Source organism: Brachyhypopomus gauderio, chromosome 13 (assembly GCF_052324685.1).
Source record: "Brachyhypopomus gauderio isolate BG-103 chromosome 13, BGAUD_0.2, whole genome shotgun sequence".
NCBI classification, from domain to species: Eukaryota; Metazoa; Chordata; class Actinopteri; order Gymnotiformes; family Hypopomidae; genus Brachyhypopomus; species Brachyhypopomus gauderio.
In genome coordinates this window covers 8,511,547-8,531,519 of record NC_135223.1, presented here as the reverse complement: position 1 = coordinate 8,531,519, position 19,973 = coordinate 8,511,547, and the positions used below count along the sequence as shown (strand labels likewise).

Below are 19,973 nucleotides of genomic sequence, written 5' to 3'. Positions count from 1 at the left end.
AGTGATCTGAGAGTGAACCTGTGTAGAAGTGATCTGAGAGTGAACCTGTGTAGAAGTGATCTGAGAGTGAACCCATGTAGAAGTGATCTGAGAGTGAATCTGTGTAGAAGTGATCTGAGAGTGAACCTGTGTTGAAGTGATCTGAGAGTGAACCTGTGTTGAAGTGATCTGAGAGTGAACCCGTGTAGAAGTGATCTGAGAGTGAACCCGTGTTGAAGTGATCTGAGAGTGAACCTGTGTTGAAGTGATCTGAGAGTGAACCTGTGTTGAAGTGATCTGAGAGTGAACCTGTGTTGAAGTGATCTGAGAGTGAACCTGTGTTGAAGTGATCTGAGAGTGAACCTGTGTAGAAGTGATCTGAGAGTGAACCTGTGTTGAAGTGATCTGAGAGTGAACCTGTGTTGAAGTGATCTGAGAGTGAACCTGTGTTGAAGTGATCTGAGGGTGAACCTGTGTAGAAGTGATCTGAGGGTAAACCTGTGTTGAAGTGATCTGAGAGTGAACCTGTGTAGAAGTGATCTGAGAGTGAACCTGTGTAGAAGTGATCTGAAAGTGAACCTGTTTAGAAGTGATCTGAGAGTGAACCTGTGTTGAAGTGATCCTAGAGTGAACCTGTGTTGAAGTGATCCTAGAGTGAACCTGTGTTGAAGTGATCCGAGAGTGAACCTGTGTAGAAGTGATCTGAGAGTGAACCTGTGTAGAAGTGATCTGAGAGTGAACCTGTGTAGAAGTGATCTGAGAGTGAACCTGTGTTGAAGTGATCTGAGAGTGAACCTGTGTTGAAGTGATCTGAGAGTGAACCTGTGTTGAAGTGATCCTAGAGTGAACCTGTGTTGAAGTGATCTGAGAGTGAACCTGTGTTGAAGTGATCTGAGGGTGAACCTGTGTTGAAGTGATCTGAGAGTGAACCTGTGTTGAAGTGATCTGAGAGTGAACCTGTGTTGAAGTGATCTGAGAGTGAACCTGTGTTGAAGTGATCTGAGAGTGAACCTGTGTTGATCTTTATTTGGCTGGTGGTTTGGGTGTTTGTTTCCTGTAGAAGGAGGCGTCTGTGAAGTTCCACGTTCTGCTAACCTCCTACGAGCTGATCACCATAGATCAGGCCATCCTGGGCTCTATCGACTGGGCCTGTCTGGTGGTGGACGAGGCACACAGACTCAAAAACAACCAGTCCAAGGTAAGCCCCTGCCCCCTACCTGACTCTACCTGACCCTGTAGTCAGATCAGAAAAGTTCAAAATATACTTCAGATTCAAAATAAATTCGGATTGATAGTAAACATTACTGAGCCCCAAGATAAAGGATGCGGCTCAAAAGTAACTGTGTTTGTATTATTAAACTCCTGGTACCTTGTACCTGTTTAACCGCTAATTCTCTCCCTCACTTCAGAACTACACACCGATACACACAAATTCAAATAGCTTTATTATAATCAACAACTTGCTAAAACGATTAAACCACACAAGGGAAAATATGTAAAATACACATAATACCTATGTGCAATACTTGAATAATTAAACATATGCACATGAATTAGTTAATTATTTCCGTCCTGTCTTTCCTCATCTCTCTCGCCCTCTGTAGTTTTTCCGGGTGTTGAATAATTACCCTCTGCAGCACAAACTCCTGCTGACAGGAACACCCCTCCAGAACAACCTAGAGGAACTGTTTCACCTGCTCAACTTCCTCACACCTGAGAGATTCAAGTACGTGTGTGTGTGTGAGCGTTTGTGTTTGTGAGTGTGTGTGACTGTGTGTGTGAGTGTGTGTGTGTGACTGTGTGACTGTGTGTGAGCATGTGTGTGTGTGAGTGTGTGAGTGTGTGTGTGTGTGTGTGTGTGTGTGTGTGAGCATGTGTGTGTGTGTTACTGTGTGACTGTGTGTGAGCATGTGTGTGTGTGAGCGTGTGTGTGTGTGAGAGCATGTGTGTGTGCGCATGTGAGCATGTGTGTGAGTGTGAGACTGATGCTTTGTATTCAATATACATATATTTGTGTGTATGTGTGTGTGTGTGTGTGTGTGTGTGTGTGTGTGTGTGTGTGTGTGTGTGTGTGTGTGTGTGTGTGTGTGTGTGTCAGCAATCTGGAAGGCTTTCTGGAGGAATTTGCTGATATTGCTAAAGAGGACCAGATCAAAAAGCTACATGAAATGTTGGGACCACATATGCTGAGACGACTGAAAGCAGACGTGTTCAAACACATGCCCTCGAAAACAGAACTCATCGTCCGCGTGGAGCTCAGCTCAATGCAGAAGTGAGTCAGGGGGGAGGGGAGAGAATAGAGGGGGAGGGGGGGAGATGAGAGGGGGAGGGGGGGAGATGAGAGGGGGAGGGGAGAAGAGAGGGGGAGGGGAGAAAAGAGAGGGGGAGGGGAGAAGAGAGAGGGAGGGGAGAGAAGAGGGGGAGGGGAGATGAGAGGGGGAGGGGAGAAGAGAGGGGGAGGGGAGATGAGAGGGGGAGGGGAGAAGAGGGGGGGGAGGGGAGAAGAGAGAGGGAGGGGAGAGAAGAGGGGGAGGGGAGAAGAGAGGGGGAGGGGAGAGAAGAGGGGGAGGGGAGAAGAGAGGGGGAGGGGAGAAGAGAGAGGGGAGGGGAGAAGAGAGAGGGAGGGGAGAAGAGAGAGGGGGAGGGGAGAGAAGAGGGGGAGGGGAGAAGAGAGGGGGAGGGGAGAAGAGAGAGGGGAGGGGAGAAGAGAGAGGGAGGGGAGAAGAGAGAGGGGGAGGGGAGAAGAGAGGGGGAGGGGAGAAGAGAGGGGGAGGGGGGAGATGAGAGGGGGAGGGGAGAAGGGGGGGGGGGGCATGGAGGGCGAGAGAACAAAAAAACAATTTTCTCATGGATTTGATAATTAGTATAAGCCAGAAAATAAATGTGAAATCAGAATTGTGTGTGTGTGTGTGTGTGTGTGTGTGTGTGTGTGTGTGTGTGTGTACTCATAATAGAAAGTACTACAAATATATATTGACACGTAACTTTGAGGCCTTGAACACACGAGGCGGTGGGAATCAAGTCTCTCTGCTCAATGTGGTGATGGACCTGAAGAAGTGTTGTAACCACCCCTACCTCTTCCCTACCGCTGCTAATGTACGTACCTTTGTTTTGCATTTGAACAGTTTTTTCCTTTTAGTTTTATTTATTTCATTTATTTCTTCTTTTTGCTCACAGTGTCTATTTCTGCTTTTTCTGTGCGATCAGTGCTGTTTTAAGCTGAGAGACTATATAAAGCAACACAGTGACTAAATGTTGTGTAGGACAGTGTTTTTCAAACTTTTTTTCTGGTGACCCACATTTTGTCCATGATTTTTTACGTGACCCAGCCAAGTTGTTGGGGGGGGGGGGGGGGGGGGGGGGGGTGACGAGCGTAAGTTGTTGACGGGGGGGGGGTGTGGCGAGTTTAAACGCCTCCGCCGTTCACGCAGTCGTGCGCTACGGTTACTCGTGAAAGTATAATCCATTAATATAATAATTTATTAAATATATTATCATTTATTTTTTAGCGACCCTTTTTTTTTGGCTTTTTTGGCATAGTTTGAAAAACCCTGGGTGTGGTTGAAAGAAAACACAGTGGTCCATATCAGCTTTAGTTTAATGTTTTCTAGCTTGTTCACTCCTCAGAAGAAATGCAGATTGTTAGCTTGTTAGCGTTCATCACCTAACAAAAAGCTTGTTTATATTCTTCTTCTCCACCACATCTTAATAATAATTCATAGAACTTGATGTGAACATCCACAGTGTTAAAAATCATAATAAACTTAATCTCATTAGGCCTTTATTCTAAAGGTCATGTTAGATGTAGCAAAAATAAGTACATAAATACATGAAATAAAATGTTGAATGATGTAGATAGACATAAACAAGCATAAAGGCTTAAACAGGTGTAAAGGGTTTACAGACGTAAAGGTTTAATCAGACATAAAGGTTTAAACAGGTGTAAAGGGTTTACAGACGTAAAGGTTTAATCAGACAGAAAGGTTTAAACAGGCGTAAAGGGTTTACAGATGTAAAGGTTTAATCAGACATAAAGGTTTAAACAGGTGTAAAGGGTTTACAGACGTAAAGGTTTAATCAGACATAAAGGTTTTAAACAGGTGTAAAGGGTTTACAGATGTAAAGGTTTAATCAGACATAAAGGTTTAAACAGGTGTAAAGGGTTTACAGATGTAAAGGTTTAATCAGACATAAAGGTTTAAACAGACACCTCCAATGGAGGAGCCCAGCCTGCCTGAACCTAACCACCCCCCATCAAATGGTCCAGAACCACCATTAACCTAACCACTAGAACCAGAACCACCATTAACCTAACCACCAGAACCACCATTAACCTAACCACCAGAACCACCACTAATCTAACCACTAGAACCAGAACCACCATTAACCTAACCACCAGAACCAGAATCACCATTAACCTAACCACTAGAACCACCACTAATCTAACCACTAGAACCAGAACCACCATTAACCTAACCACCAGAACCAGAACCACCGCTAACCTAACCACCAGAACCAGAACCACCATTAACCTAACCACTAACCTAACCACTAGAACCAGAACCACCACTAACCTAACCACTAGGAAATGAAAATGTGTAGTTCAGTAAGTAAATTCAAAAAAATGTACAAGAGTAAAATAGTAAATTCTTATAAACTTGTACAGTGATTATATACTGATTCATTTATTTATTATATATTTAATCTTATTTTGTGACTTGGCTTTGATATACAAATTGTGAGAATGGATTAATGTAAAAAGGGTAGGTAAAATAAGCTACAAGCTTCAACCTATACCTTTTCGGTTATATGTATTTTGTAGGGCTGGCCCGAATAGCGTTTTTTGAGCTCCGGATATTCGGCACTGTTTCGAAGCGAATATCCGAAGCTTCGTTTTTAAATAAGACGGATTAAAAACGGATTATATTAAGAATATAAAATAGTTTCTAAACCAGGGGTCGGCAACTGGCGGACCGCGGTCCTGATCCGGACCCGAACGCAGTCATGTCCGGACCCAATCTCATTCCTGATTAACTGTATACGGACCCAAATGCCATCCCATCCGGACCCAGAATTGTTAAAAATATTTCTTAATTTTGACGGGAGAATTCATTTTAAACCGGAGCATTTATTTCAGCGCTATTGAAAATATTGAAAATAGCGCTGAACTCCGTCACGAGTGTTATGCCCCCCCTCCCGCTTAAGTGCAAAACCACAAAAAACAGCTATTTAGCTACGCACTGCACATCATTAAACTGAAATCGGCCAACAACAACACAGTTTACAATGACTTTCGTCCACTGTAATATAATTAACAATGTTTAAGAATATAAAATACTTTCTGGACAAACGATTTTTTTTGTTTCAAGTATAACCCAAGTACTAAAACACAAAAACACAGCTATTCACTGGGCCGGCTTGCGCAGCGGAGCAGCCGCCGCGGACACTGGGCCGATGTGCGCAGCGAAAAAATCCGGGGGGAAACACAAAAAAGACATGAGACGTGGGGAGAAACATTCTGTAAACAACAAACATTTAATAACTTCAAAAGAAATCAATATTAAATTATTATAGATTACAGGGAAGCCTAAACAAACGCCAAATTTAATAACGGAGCACACACATTAAAAATACCTAATACCTAATGCATTTTGCCTCTCATATACCGCCATTAACCTGAACGGAACTGTAACGTTAGAGTGAGGCGGAGCTAAGAAAAAAAAACACGAATATCCGAATACCAAAATTAAAAACCGAATACCTACTCAATGACCGAATATCCGAATATTCGGGTCCAGCCCTAGTATTTTGCTGACAGGTTTATTTATAACTGAGGTTGTGTTGTTGTTTTGTTTGTTTTGTTGGTATATATATTCTTTTTGATTGTGGAGCACATAACCGAAATAAAAACTTTTCAAACTTCAAACTTCAAACTAGAACCAGAACCACCATTAACCTAACCACCAGAACCAGAACCACCACTAACCTAACCACCAGAACCAGAACCACCACTAACCTAACCATCAGAACCAGAACCACCACTAACCTAACCACTAGAACCAGAACCACCATTAACCTAACCACCAGAACCACCACTAACCTAACCATCAGAACCAGAACCACCATTAACCTAACCACCAGAACCACCACTAACCTAACCATCAGAACCAGAACCACCATTAACCTAACCACCAGAACCAGAACCACCACTAACCTAACCACTAGAACCAGAACCACCACTAACCTAACCACCAGAACCACCACTAACCTAACCATCAGAACCAGAACCACCACTAACCTAACCACTAGAACCAGAACCACCATTAACCTAACCATCAGAACCAGAACCACCACTAACCTAACCACTAGAACCAGAACCACCATTAACCTAACCACCACAACTAGAACCACCATTAACCTAACCACCAGAACCACCACTAATCTAACCACTAGAACCAGAACCACCATTAACCCTAACCACCACAACCAGAACCACCACAACCACCACTAATCTAACCACCACAACCAGAACCACCACTAACCTAACCACTAGAACCAGAACCACCACTAACCTCACCACCAGAACCACCACTAACCTAATCACCAGAACCACCACTAACCTAACCACTAGAACCAGAACCACCATTAACCTAACCACTAGAACCAGAACCACCATTAACTTAACCATCAGAACCAGAACCACCATTAACCTAACCACTAGAACCAGAACCACCATTAACTTAACCATCAGAACCAGAACCACCATTAACCTAACAACCAGAACCACCACTAACCTAACCACAAGAAACACCACTAACCTAACCATCAGAACCAGAACCTGCCAGTAACTCTAGTGATAATAGGGATTTAATTTCTGTGTTTGCCAACTGATTTCTACTGGTTATTTCTAACAGGAAGCTCCTAAAATGCCCAATGGGATGTATGAAGGTGGGGGCCTCACAAAGTCTTCTGGGAAACTGATGTTGTTGTGTAAGATGCTGAAGAAGCTGAAAGAGGGTGGACACAGAGTGCTCATCTTCTCACAGGTACACACACTACACACTACCCACTACACACTACACACTACCCACTCCCCACTACACACTCCCCACTACACACTACCCACTACACACTACACACTACCCACTACACACTACCCACTACACATTCCCCACTACACACTTCCCACTACAAACTACACACTACACACTACAAACTACCCACTACACACTCCCCACTACACACTACACACTCCCCACTACACTCTACACACTACCCACTACACACTACACTGTACACACTACATATTACCCACTACACTACACACTACACATTACCCACTACACACTACACTCTACACACTGCACATTACCCACTACATACTACACTCTACACACTACTCTCTACACACTACACATTACCCACTACACTCTACACACTACACATTACCCACTACACACTACACTGTACACTAGGGGTGACCTGCAATAGTCGCTGATTCGACTATAGTCGACTATACCCCCTAGTCGACTATGAACGTCATAGTCGACTGTACCATTCTAACTGAATGGAGGTGCCCAAGGATGCAGCTAAGCATTAGTTGTTGCATGAAATGTCTTTGTTTTCGTTATATATAACCTTTTGTCAAATAAAATAATCCTAATTTCTGTTAATAAATATTTAAAAATGATGTTTGCGCATTAACAATAGGCATCTTCCTTACTACACATTAATAAATCACACCCTGCTGTTGCACAATCCAAACGAGCGGAGCTGAACACGCTACAGAATACGCGCAGCATCTGCCGAGATTATAATGGCTACTAAAAAACTTAAAGTATTTTGAAAAACAAAGATGAATCAAACAAAGTAAAGTGCAAGTTATGTCATCAACGTCTTTCATTTCGCACGACAACAACCAACATGGCGTACCATTTAAAACACATAAGGCGAAAAAAAACGTTTGTAGTTTCAGTCGTGTCGTCTCGTCGCGGTGCGTCTCGGTAAGTAGGCCTATAAACATTTTTTGTTGTTGTTTGCTTTTAAACCCCGTTACTTGAACCTTTCCTTGTATTCTTTTGCTGTTGTGTGGCAATTGTTTAATATTTTCAGGCAGGCATATTTTATTTAAAATATTTTTGACATTTTGCACAGTGCCTGTCTGACAGTTCGATATGCGCAATGCGCACTAACGGTTAATGTTCTCTAACGTTTCATTAAAAAATAAATAAGTAAATAAATAAAAGCTGAATAAAGCCAACCTACCATGTTTAGCCTATTCATTTATCTGACTGTTTTAGGTTTTTACTTTGAAGAGGTAAAATGTCCTGAATGAGAACGGGATCCCGTTTAAGGTGCTGTAAATAAAAAAAAAATAATAAACCCGATTCGACTATTAGTCGACTAAAGGGAAAAGCTGACGAATCAGATTCGACTATGAAAATCCTTAGTTGAATACACCCCTACTGTACACACTACACATTACCCACTACACACAACACTCTACACACTACACATTACCCATTACACTCTACACACTACACTCTACACACTAGACTCTACACACTGCACATTACCCATTACACACTACCCACACACAGTGCACACTAGTCACACAGTACAAACTACCCACACAAAATACACACTATCCACACTCACTGCACACTACTCACACTAGATATACACCACAAAGATACACACTTTCAGATACACACTTCACACTGCACACACTATACACACTTTACAAACACACTACACACACTATACACACCACACAAAGTGATCATTTTCACACATGCTACATACACACTACTACACATTATACACACAGACTACAGAAACGCACACATACTACAAACACTATACACACTAAACACACTATAGTCACACGCTTGTGTTTTAAAGAGTCTTTATCTTCTACAGATGACAAAGATGTTGGACCTGCTAGAGGACTTTCTGGAGCATGATGGCTACAAATATGAGCGTATTGATGGAGGTGTGACTGGTGTGATGAGACAGGAAGCCATCGACCGGTTCAACGGTGAGAATCTCTCAGAGGACACACACATTCCCTCAGGAAAACAGGTACACAGTGTTTCAGCAAGTGGACTGTGGTTTAATGGAGACTTTACAAACAACCCACCTAAACCAAAAGGGGCAGATGTGGGTAAAGGGTGATCTGGACTGACCCTAACCCTAACCCTGACCCGACCCTGACCCTAACCCTAACCCTGACCCTGACCCTGACCCTAGTAGGAATGGCTTGTAGAACTGCAGTTAAGCTGCTATGCTAAAGGTAGAAATCAGCTGCTTTCACTGCAGGGGGAGGGGCTATAATCAGGGGGAGGGGCTATAATCAGGGAATACTTCTTTCACTGCAGCGGGAGGGGCTATAATCAGGGAACACTGCTTTCACTGCAGGGGAGGGGCTATAATCAGGGGGAGGGGCTATAATCAGGGAACACTTCTTTCATTGCAGGGGAGGGGCTATAATCAGGGAACACTGCTTTCACTGTGCAGGGGGAGGGGCTTCACCTCTGCTTCACCTCTTTTCCTCCACAGCACCTGGAGCCCCACAGTTCGTCTTCCTGCTGTCCACCAGGGCAGGAGGTTTGGGCATCAACCTGGCAACGGCAGACACTGTTATCATCTATGACTCGGACTGGAACCCACACAACGACATCCAGGTATCCACACCTGACCACTGCAGGAAGAACACCTGTATGGTCTCCAGAGCTAGAACTAGTGTACTTAGTATACTCCTCCTCTCTCTCTCCCTCTCTCTCTCCCTACCTCCTCCTCTCTCCCTCTCTCTCTACCTCTCTCTCACTCTCTCTCCCTCTCTCTCTCTCTCTCCCTCTCTCCCTCCCTCCCTCTCTTTCTCCCTACCTCTCCCTCTCTCTCCCTCTCTCTCTCTGCCTACCTCTCTCTCTCCCTCTCTCTCTCTTCCTCTCTCTCTCCCTCTCTCTCTCTCTCTCTCTCTCTCCCTCTCTCTCTACCTCTCTCTCCCTCTCTCTCTACCTCTCTCTCACTCTCTCTCCCTCTCTCTTGCTCTCCCTCTCTCCCTCTCTCTCTCTCACCCCCCTCTCTCTCTCTCTCTCTCACCCCCCTCTCTCTCTCTCTCCCTCCCTCTCTCTCTCTCCCTCTCTCTCTCAGGCTTTCAGCAGAGCCCATCGTATAGGTCAGAACAGGAAGGTGATGATCTATCGATTCGTCACCAAGGCATCGGTGGAAGAGAGAATCACACAGGTCAGAGGTCATCATCACGCTGCAGTGCACAGCATATGCACGTTTGATCACACTCTCACTCTCACTCAGACACTGTCACTCTCACACACTCTGTCACTCTCACTCACACATTATCACTATCACACTCATACACTGTCACTCTCACTCTCACTATAACACACTGTCACTCTCACTATAACACAATATCACACTCACTATAACACACTGTCACTCTCATTCACTTGTGCTTGTCTTTCATCTCTGGTTTGTGTAGGTGGCGAAGAAGAAGATGATGTTGACTCACCTGGTGGTGCGGCCCGGTCTGGGCTCTAAAGCCGGGTCCATGTCTAAACAGGAACTGGACGACATCTTGAAGTTTGGCACTGAGCAGCTCTTTAAGGACGAGATAGGGGAGGGTGAGGTGGCGTTTACCCTAATACCCACAGCGTGGCGTGGGCAGCAGCCGCTCGCCAGCCCGGCCTTCCTGAACTATCCTTGCCCAGGCTGGTGACCTTTATGAGCAGGTGGGTGATGTTTGCTCCTCTGCCCTGGACAGGTGATAATAAAGACGAAGACAGCAGTGTGATCCATTATGATGACAAGGCCATTGAGAGACTGCTGGACCGGAACCAGGACGCCACAGAGGACACAGAGCTGCAGAGCATGAACGAGTACCTCAGCTCCTTCAAGGTGGCCCAGTATGTCGTCAAAGACGAGGACGACGAGGTACAGCATGTGTGTGTGTGTGTGTGTGTGTCATGCCCTTTCATGAAAATATGATACTTTATCTTCTGTCACTGTTTTACAATATTGAGAGTGTTGACACTAGCCCCGCCCCTTGCCCTCTGCCCTGTGTGTGTCAGGAGGACGTGGATCGTGAGATCATTAAGCAGGAGGAGAGCGTGGACCCTGATTACTGGGAGAAGCTGCTGCGACACCATTACGAGCAGCAGCAGGAGGATCTGGCACGTCACCTGGGCAAAGGCAAACGCCCTCGCAAACCCGTCAACTACAACGACTGCTCGCAGGAGGACCGAGGTAGTAGACAGGGTACAGACCACATATTACTGCTCCTCTCAACACTGCGTCTGTGTGTTCTGCAGCACACGTGTGTGTGCACGAGAACAAGCATACCATCTGTACTCTGGTAAAGTGTGTGTGTGTGTGCGCGTGTGTGTGTGTGAGTTTGTGCCATGAGTTGTGTTTTTTTGTGCGTTATGCAGCACGTATCCTAGAGTTTAGCTCAGGTTGGTCTTAACACTAGACACTAGACCCCCCATACTCAAATAGCGGCCCGCGGGCCTTTTTAGGCCCATTGGGCATCTATTTCTGGCCCGCGAGCTGTTTTGAAAAGTATATATTTTTTTTTTATGATTTTTTTTTTTTCAATTGCGGTATCCGCTCTTATTTTGAAATCATGCATCACGATCTCAAGACAAGGCTGGGCATTGCCTTCATAGCAACAATAAACAGATAGCAGCAGCAACACATTTACCGACCGGAGCAATATTGACATGCCCGAAATTTGCTCCCCCCCCCTAAAAAACTGGACAACGAAAACCGCCAGTTACAGCCAGAATGGACAGAAAGGTTTGCGTTCTTTCTACCACCGTCCAGTACTCGCCCTATGTGCTTAATATGTCAAGAAACTGTCGCGGCAATAAAAATGTGCAATGTGAAACGACACTATGAATCAAAACTCAAGCATTTTGAAGAGACATTTCGCAAAACGCCGAGATCAGAACAACAAAATTAAATGCTCTTAAAGCATCATATGAAACATCCAACCGAATCCGCCACACTTCTTTGACAAAACAACAAACGGCAACACAATGCTCCCTTAGAGTAGCGTGGGTTTTGACGAAGCACATGAAGCCATTCACGGATTCAGAGATAATGAATAGCTATTAATTTTAATTTATGCCCAAATGCAAATTATATTTTTATTTTAGGTAATATTTAGTTTTGAATAAAAAGGAAATGTTATAAATGTTATATGTTATATTGTTATGATACGTTATCATACACGGTCCCAATAAATGGCCCCTAGAGTCATTGAAAAACATTTGTGGCCCCTCATCATTTCTATTTGAGTACTCCTGCACTAGATAGTTGCTCAGGAATGGAGGAGAGTGTAATATCACAGAATAGAGTGTAATATCTAGGGTTTGTACAGGTGCTTGTTTAAATTTAATTTAAATGAAATTAAATTTTATGTTTAAATGTTGCATTGTCCATGTTTGAAAAGTGCTAGAATTTTGGCGAAAATACTTGAATTCCATTTCACAACAAATAGCTACCAGCCTCTTGTAATTCCAGCACAAACTTGAGAGCACGTGAAGACGTAAAAATGTGTGCGTTTTGAAACTAAACTACCATTAAATTAAATATATGCTAGCTTGGTAGCGAAGCTAGCTACCGCAGCAAATCCTAATGTAACTTGCCTATGTTTTAGGCATATATTAAGCTAGCTAGCTTAGCTATCTTAATACGCCAAAAAGTTTAAGTAATGCACTTATTCTTCTGCTGTTACCAAACATGGTAGCATCTCTTTTAGTGTGATAAAAACTGAATAAGTCATTTTGAGTATGTGTACTTATATACAAGGTGCTGGAAAATGGACAATGGGCTGTAAAAATGCTTGAAAACTGCTTGATTTTGACCTTGCAAAAGGTGTTTGGACAGTGAATATCACAGAATGGAGATAGTGCTACAGTGAATATCACAGAATGGAGATAGTGCTACAGTACAAATGCTGAACAATGAATGTGGGAATGAATTTGATCCAGATCTTTAGTACAGATGTCTAGTACAGACCTTAGTGTAGCTAGAGTGTGTGATGCTGCTTTTGTGTAGTATGTGTTTGATTTATTCTGGTTTTTAACGTTAATAACACTAACACTAACCATAGATACATCTCATCATATTGTCTTTCCCTTTGCCCCTTGTCCTCTACTCAGATTGGCAGGATGATCAATCTGATAACCAATCAGATTATTCAGTGGCATCAGAGGAAGGAGATGAAGACTTTGATGAGCGCTCCGAAGGTATAAGCACGTGTGTGTGTGTGTGATTGTGTGTGTGTGTGTGTGTGTGTGTGTGTGTGTGTGTGTGCATGCGTGCTCGTGTGCGTGTTGTATTTGTGAATGTATGTGAGTGTGTTGAGAATAATGTACGTGTGTGTGTGTGTGTGTGTGTATTCGTGTGTGTATTTGTGTGTGTGTGTGTGTGTGTGTGTACTGACCTCCTTTACATCCTGTTCTGTCTCCTGTGCAGCTAACTCTCGGAGGCCAAACCGAAAGGGCTTGCGAAATGATAAAGATAAGCCACTACCCCCCCTACTGGCCAGAGTGGGGGGTAACATTGAGGTCAGCTTCACCTTCAGTATCCTAAACCCTCCTCTCTGCTTCCAGCATAGCTCATCTCACGCACACACCACTGTGTTCATCACGACCCATTCAGGGTAGAACTCATGCAGTGCTCATACGTTATAAACGTGTGCATCCCTCCGTCTGTGTCGCATCACGACCCCCCCCCCCCCCCCCCCCCACACACACACACACACACACACACACACACACACGACTGTGTTCATCACAGCCCATTCAGGGTAGAACTCATGCAGTGCTCATACGTTATAAACGTGTGCATCCCTCCGTCTGTGTCGCATCATGACCCCCCCCCCCCCCCCCCCCCCCCCACACACACACAGGTGCTGGGCTTTAATGCACGGCAGAGGAAGGCCTTCCTGAATGCAGTGATGCGTTATGGGATGCCCCCCCAGGATGCCTTCACCACACAGTGGTTGGTCAGAGACCTGAGGGGCAAGTCAGAGAAAGAGTTCAAGTAAGTTTGAGCCATGTTTGTGTGTGTGTGTGTGTGTGTGTGTGTGTGTGTGTTCACCTGTAGTACTCCTCCTGTGTGAGGGAGTGGTGTGTGTGTGTGTGTGTGTGTGTGTGTGTGTGTGTGTGTGTGTGTGTGTGTGTTCACCTGTAGTACTCCTCCTGGGTGAGGGAGTGGTGTGTGTGTGTGTGTGTGTTCACCTGTAGTACTCCTCCTGTGTGAGGGAGTGGTGTGTGTGTGTGTGTGTGTGTGTGTGTGTGTGTGTGTGTGTGTGTGTGTGTGTGTGTGTGTGTGTGTGTGTGTGTGATGGAGAGAGAGAGAGAATTAAGAAGTGGGTTTGTTGTCAGTCTCCTTTGCAGCAGTGGTTGCAGTGAGAAAGAATAACACTAATATACTCTGACCTTTCATTTCAGTCCCAGTGTTCCAAATAGCTGTTTTGTAATCTGATTAATTGTAAGATCAATCTCTCTCTCTCTCTCTCTCTCTCTCTCTCTCTCTCTCTCTCTCTCTCTCTCTCTCTCTCTCTCAATTCAATTCAATTCAATTCAAGGTGCTTTATTGGCATGACAAATATTGCTTCATTTGTATTGCCAAAGCCTGAACACTTACAACACTAGTAACACTGAACACTTACAACACTAGTAACACTAGATAAAAGTTGGGCTCACAACTCTAAACATTGCAAAATTGTTAAACAACAGGTAAAATAAATATATACATACACATAAATACATTTCCCTAATTAAATAATAAAATCAGAAGTTGAAATCAAATAATACACACATAAGGAGGTAAGAAGGGGAACCACATGTATATTTACATACATCAAAGACATGGAGTGTGTGTGTGTGTGTGTGTGTGTGTGTGTGTGTGTGTGTGTGTGTGTGTGTGTGTGTGTGTGTGTGTGTGTGTGTGTGTGTGTGTGATCACTCACTGTCCCTCTCACGGTGGCAGGCCATGACGTATTGTGCTGCGAGTGGGCAGCAGTCTCTGTGCTCTCCTAGTAGGTAGGGGAGTTTCTCTAGATCAGATAGGCTGTTGAATGCGGGGTGTTTATTGATGAATTTTATGTAAAATTTGTTTCGAATATCAGTGAATTTTTGGCATTCTGTCAGGAAATGTAGCTCTGTTTCAATTTTACCCATCTTGCACTGTTGGCAAGTTCTGTTTTCCTGGGGCACCCAGGATCTTCTGTGCCTGCCAGTCTCTATAGCCAGGTTGTGCTGGCTGAGTCTGTACCTCGTCAGGGTGGTTCTCAGTTTCAGATCAGTCACTGTGCTCAGGTACTCTGTCACAGTGTACTGTCTCTTTAGGGCCAGATAACATTGCATTCTACTTTGTGATTTTGTCTGATTTTCCCAGTGTTCTGTGTATGTTTCTCTCAGATTAGCTGTAATTTGGTTGGTTCTGATCAGATTGGTTTTGATTTCCTGGTCCTGAATCTGGTGAGTGTTAGTGTGTGACTGTGTGTTAGCGAGTGTTAGTGTGTAGTTCAGGACCAGCTGAGTGAGGGGATCTTTGTTCTCTTTGCTCAACTCCTGGTACTGCAGGGCTTTTTAATGGTATGAGTGTGAGTCACTGTGCTTCAGGTGCGTCCAGAATTTGATTGCCCTTTTTTGTATTTTTATCAGTGATGTTTGTCCCATTTGTCAAATTGTTGATTTGTAAGCAGACCCCACACCTCGCAGCCATAAAGGGCAATTGGTTCAATTACATTCAAAAATTTTTAACCAAATTTTGATTGGAATTTCTGCTGAGATTTGTCATTTTATGGCGTAAAAAGCCCTGTAAGCTTTACCTCTCAGTTCATTCACTGCCTGATTAAAACTTCCTGAAGAACTGATTTTGATGCCTAAATAATTATAGGTTGAGGAGTGGCTAATTTCCTCTGAGCCTAATCTAAATCTAGATGTGTGTTTTGATCCCTGAGATCTGGGTCCTTTCTGGAATATTACTATACTTGTCTTTTTGAGGTTTACTGCCAGGGCCCAGTTCTGTCAGGACTGCTCCAGCAGGTCCAGGTTCTGTCAGTACTGCTCCAGCAGGTCCAGGTTCTGCTGTAGACCTGCTCAGTGGGGACAGCAGAACCAGGTCGTCTGCATAGAGCAGGAATTTGATCTCTGAGTCGTGCAGAGTGAGACCAGGAGCTGTGGATTGTTCTAATATTTTTGCCAATTCATTAATATAGATATTAAATAGTGTTGGACTTAAACAGCAGCCCTGTCTCACTCTCTCTATCTCCCTCTCTCTCTCTCTCTCTCTCTCTCTCTCTCTCCCTCTCTCTCTCTCTTCCTCTCTCCCTCTCTCTCTCTCTCCCTCTCTCTCTTCCTCTCCTCTCTCTCTCTCTCTCTCTCTCTCTCTCTCTCTCTCTATCAGAGCATATGTGTCTCTGTTCATGCGTCATCTGTGTGAACCGGGTGCAGATGGCGCTGAGACGTTTGCAGACGGAGTTCCTCGGGAGGGGTTGTCAAGGCAACATGTCCTCACACGGATTGGTGTGATGTCACTGATACGGAAGAAGGTAAAGCAGATGATGCTGATAATGGAACCTGTACACGTGATTGGTAGTTTGAGCTCTTGTGATTGGCTGTGTGGTGTGCAGGTGCAGGAGTTTGAGCTCTTGTGATTGGTTGTGTGGTGTGCAGGTGCAGGAGTTTGAGCTCTTGTGATTGGCTGTGTGGTGTGCAGGTGCAGGAGTTTGAGCACGTAAATGGCCAGTGGTCCATGCCCTGGATGAAGGAGCTTGAAGAAAGCAAGAAAGCAGCTGCGGTTGCTGCAGGAGAAGATCCCAAAACGCCATCTAGTGGAACACCTGCAGATACGCAGCCCAACACTCCTGCACCAGGTACACACACACACACACACACACACACACACACACACACACACACACACACATACACACACACCATCTAGTGGAACACCTGCAGATACGCAGCCCAACACTCCTGCACCAGGTACACACACACACACACACACACACACACACACACACACACACCATCTAGTGGAACACCTGCAGATACGCAGCCCAACACACCTGCACCAGGTACACACACACACACACACACACACACACACACACACACACACACACACTCACACACACACACACACCATCTAGTGGAACACCTGCAGATACGCAGCCCAACACACCTGCACCAGGTACACACACACACACACACACCATCTAGTGGAACACCTGCAGATACGCAGCCCAACACACCTGCACCAGGTGCACACTCACACACACACACACACACACACACACACACACACCATCTAGTGGAACACTTGCAGCCCAACACACCTGCACCAGGTGCACACTCACGTTCCTCTCTCTAAGACATCATCTTTACCATCACTATGAGCAGAGGCTCTCCGTCTGCTCCATGTAGATCCTGGCCCACATTTCTGCTTGGTCCAGCCTAGCAGGACCACACAGCTGCTGTGGGTGTGGCTGACCTGCTGTGGGTGTGGCTAATTGATGATGGGCAAGGTGATTAAATCCTGTGTGATTGACACAGAGGACGTGTCCAAAGGAGAAGAATCTGAGAGAGAGACAGAGGACAGGCTGGACGGGGAGGGACAGCAGGACAGGACACACACCAGCATGCAGGATGATGAGGTACACACACACACTTATTAATTCCTTTTGTTTTAGTGTATTCTGTTATTAAATCTTAATTTAAGTCTCTGGTTCTGTGTCTCTCTGACAGATTATTGAAATTCCTGATGATGGAGAGACTCCGCCCAGTCCAGAGAAGGAGAGGAAGGAGGTCTCAGTGAAGGAGGTGGAGGGAGACATGGCTGCGTCCTCCTCAGACAAGGAGGGAGGGAGTCCAGACACAGCAGGGGAGAAGGAGAATGACACATTTGGAGAAAAGGAAGAGAAATCCTCCTCTCCAAAAGAGAGCACCTCCTCAACAGAAGTCAAAGCAGAAAGTTCTGAGGTTACAAGCACTTCAGACTCATCTAAAGCCAAAGGTAAGTTGGTCTTTATCTCCCCTGTCTCACCTGTTTCACCTGTCTCCCCTGTCTCACCTGTTTCACCTGTCTCACCTGTCTCCCCTGTCTTACCTGTCTCCCCTGTTTCACCTGTCTCACCTGTCTCCCCTGTCTCACCTGTCTTACCTGTCTCCCCTGTCTCACCTGTTTCACCTGTCTCCCCTGTTTCACCTGTCTCCCCTGTTTTACCTGTCTCACCTGTTTCACCTGTCTCACCTGTTTCACCTGTCTCCCCTGTCTCACCTGTCTCCCCTGTCTCACCTGTTTCACCTGTCTCACCTGTCCCTCACACCATACTTCAGTAAATGAAATCTCTCTGTGCCTGTATTACAGAACAGACAGAGAAAATGGACAGCAGTCCTGCAGGAGAGGAGAAGAAAGGTACACACATGCACACACACTCACCAACATCCACCCTACACCCTAGTGGTGTCACGATTCTCTAAATGCTCGATTCAAATTTATTTCCGATTTTAGGGTCACAATTCGATTCGATTCTCAATTTTCTTTTTTTTTTTTTTTTTTTTTTACAGCAGAGGCCTACGCCAGTTTTAGATTAGTCTAAATTTACAATATCTTATTTCAAAAGTTGGATTTGATATAAGTGATACAAGTCCTCTGTAATTCACCACATTAGGCACTAATGGTCAAATGTAAATAATTTAATTAAGATAAATGTAACAATCTTGTTCTCAGTGGAAAACAACAAAAACAAACAAATAATAATAACAAAAATGAGGTCACAGAGGGTACCTGCTATCTAGTGGCTTTTTTGTAGCAGCAATGTGCACTATTAAAACAGCAATGTGCAAAATAAAATAAATAATTAAAAAATACAGGAACAGTCATGTACAAAATAATAGAACAAATAGAGCACAGGTGTCAAACTCAAGGCCCGCGGGCCAAATGTGGCCCGCCGCGTCATTTTATGTGGCCCGCAAGAGCTTAAAAAGCCAAATGTCCAAAAAAAAAGAAGTAAAAGTGAGCAAAAACTATATTTCCCGCAATTATGTTACCCGCGAAGTGACGGCATCTCGACACTGCAGCGTTTCCATATTGATGTGAAGTGTAATTGAGAAATACAAATAATGATCCCAAAATGTCCAGGAAGAGAAACATTGATGCAGATAGAAGGTGTTTCAAGGAAGATTGGAAAGCGATGTTTGCGCTTCAAGGAGAAAAACGGGTATGAAGCGGTGGCAGGTGTCAAAGAGTACAATATACATCTGCATTTTGCGACCAAACACGGAGCTAAGTATGCCCAAATTAGCCATCAATAAAAACTACCAATTGTCAAAGAATTAAACAGAGTGTGTTCACAACCACAAACAAAACGGCAGTAAAAGCTGCTTTGTTGTGGCTGAAGAAATTGCAGCACTTCAGTCTTTTTCAGAGGGAGCGTTTTTGAAGCACAATTCCTATTTTTACAGTTACTTGATATTTCAAGCTTTGAACAAAGTAAATGTGATATATTTGATCAATTTTTCTTTATTCACTTGGATAGTTTGATCGTTGATTGATGGAGTAATGTGGGTTTCATAACCTAACAAATTTAAAGGATTCATGTTATAACAGAGCAACAAGCAAACATTTTTTTTTACATGAACGCAAATATATCTGTAATATTTGTAACTTGAATAAGTAATAAATTCAGAGGTATTTAACATTAAGGAGTAGGTACATTTAAAAGTTACATATGGCCCTGTGGGTAACGATGCTGATGTGGCCCATGGTGAAAATGAGTTTGACACCCCTGAAATAGAGCCTTAACAAACTAAACTCTGTCCTACAAAATATCTTAAAAAACAATTTCTTTAGTGTCTTCTAGTAATGTTCGAAACGCGGAATCGAACTGAATCGATTCATTTGAATCACGGTCTTCCGAAACACTGTTTCGAGGTCCGTATCAAAATGGG

The 19,973-nt window shown here is 44.2% G+C and overlaps 1 protein-coding gene across 5 annotated transcripts in view; it reads left to right on the top strand.

Moving 5' to 3' along the window:
* Window positions 1-19,973, top strand: part of chd4b (chromodomain helicase DNA binding protein 4b) — a 55,770-nt gene that overhangs the window by 26,786 nt on the left and 9,011 nt on the right. For 3 of the 5 annotated variants that reach the window (XM_076970643.1, XM_076970644.1, XM_076970642.1), the window contains exons 17-35: window positions 1,040-1,177; window positions 1,584-1,705; window positions 2,078-2,251; window positions 2,934-3,075; window positions 6,894-7,025; window positions 8,902-9,019; window positions 9,541-9,665; window positions 10,135-10,227; window positions 10,481-10,622; window positions 10,763-10,932; window positions 11,070-11,256; window positions 13,167-13,253; window positions 13,483-13,574; window positions 13,919-14,052; window positions 16,426-16,570; window positions 16,738-16,894; window positions 17,577-17,677; window positions 17,769-18,036; window positions 18,391-18,438. In XM_076970643.1, the coding sequence (XP_076826758.1) occupies window positions 1,040-1,177; window positions 1,584-1,705; window positions 2,078-2,251; window positions 2,934-3,075; window positions 6,894-7,025; window positions 8,902-9,019; window positions 9,541-9,665; window positions 10,135-10,227; window positions 10,481-10,622; window positions 10,763-10,932; window positions 11,070-11,256; window positions 13,167-13,253; window positions 13,483-13,574; window positions 13,919-14,052; window positions 16,426-16,570; window positions 16,738-16,894; window positions 17,577-17,677; window positions 17,769-18,036; window positions 18,391-18,438 (2,575 nt within the window). The remainder of the gene's footprint in view (window positions 1-1,039; window positions 1,178-1,583; window positions 1,706-2,077; window positions 2,252-2,933; window positions 3,076-6,893; window positions 7,026-8,901; window positions 9,020-9,540; window positions 9,666-10,134; window positions 10,228-10,480; window positions 10,623-10,762; window positions 10,933-11,069; window positions 11,257-13,166; window positions 13,254-13,482; window positions 13,575-13,918; window positions 14,053-16,425; window positions 16,571-16,737; window positions 16,895-17,576; window positions 17,678-17,768; window positions 18,037-18,390; window positions 18,439-19,973) is intronic. The other 2 variants (XM_076970646.1, XM_076970645.1) reach the window with 1 other exon arrangement.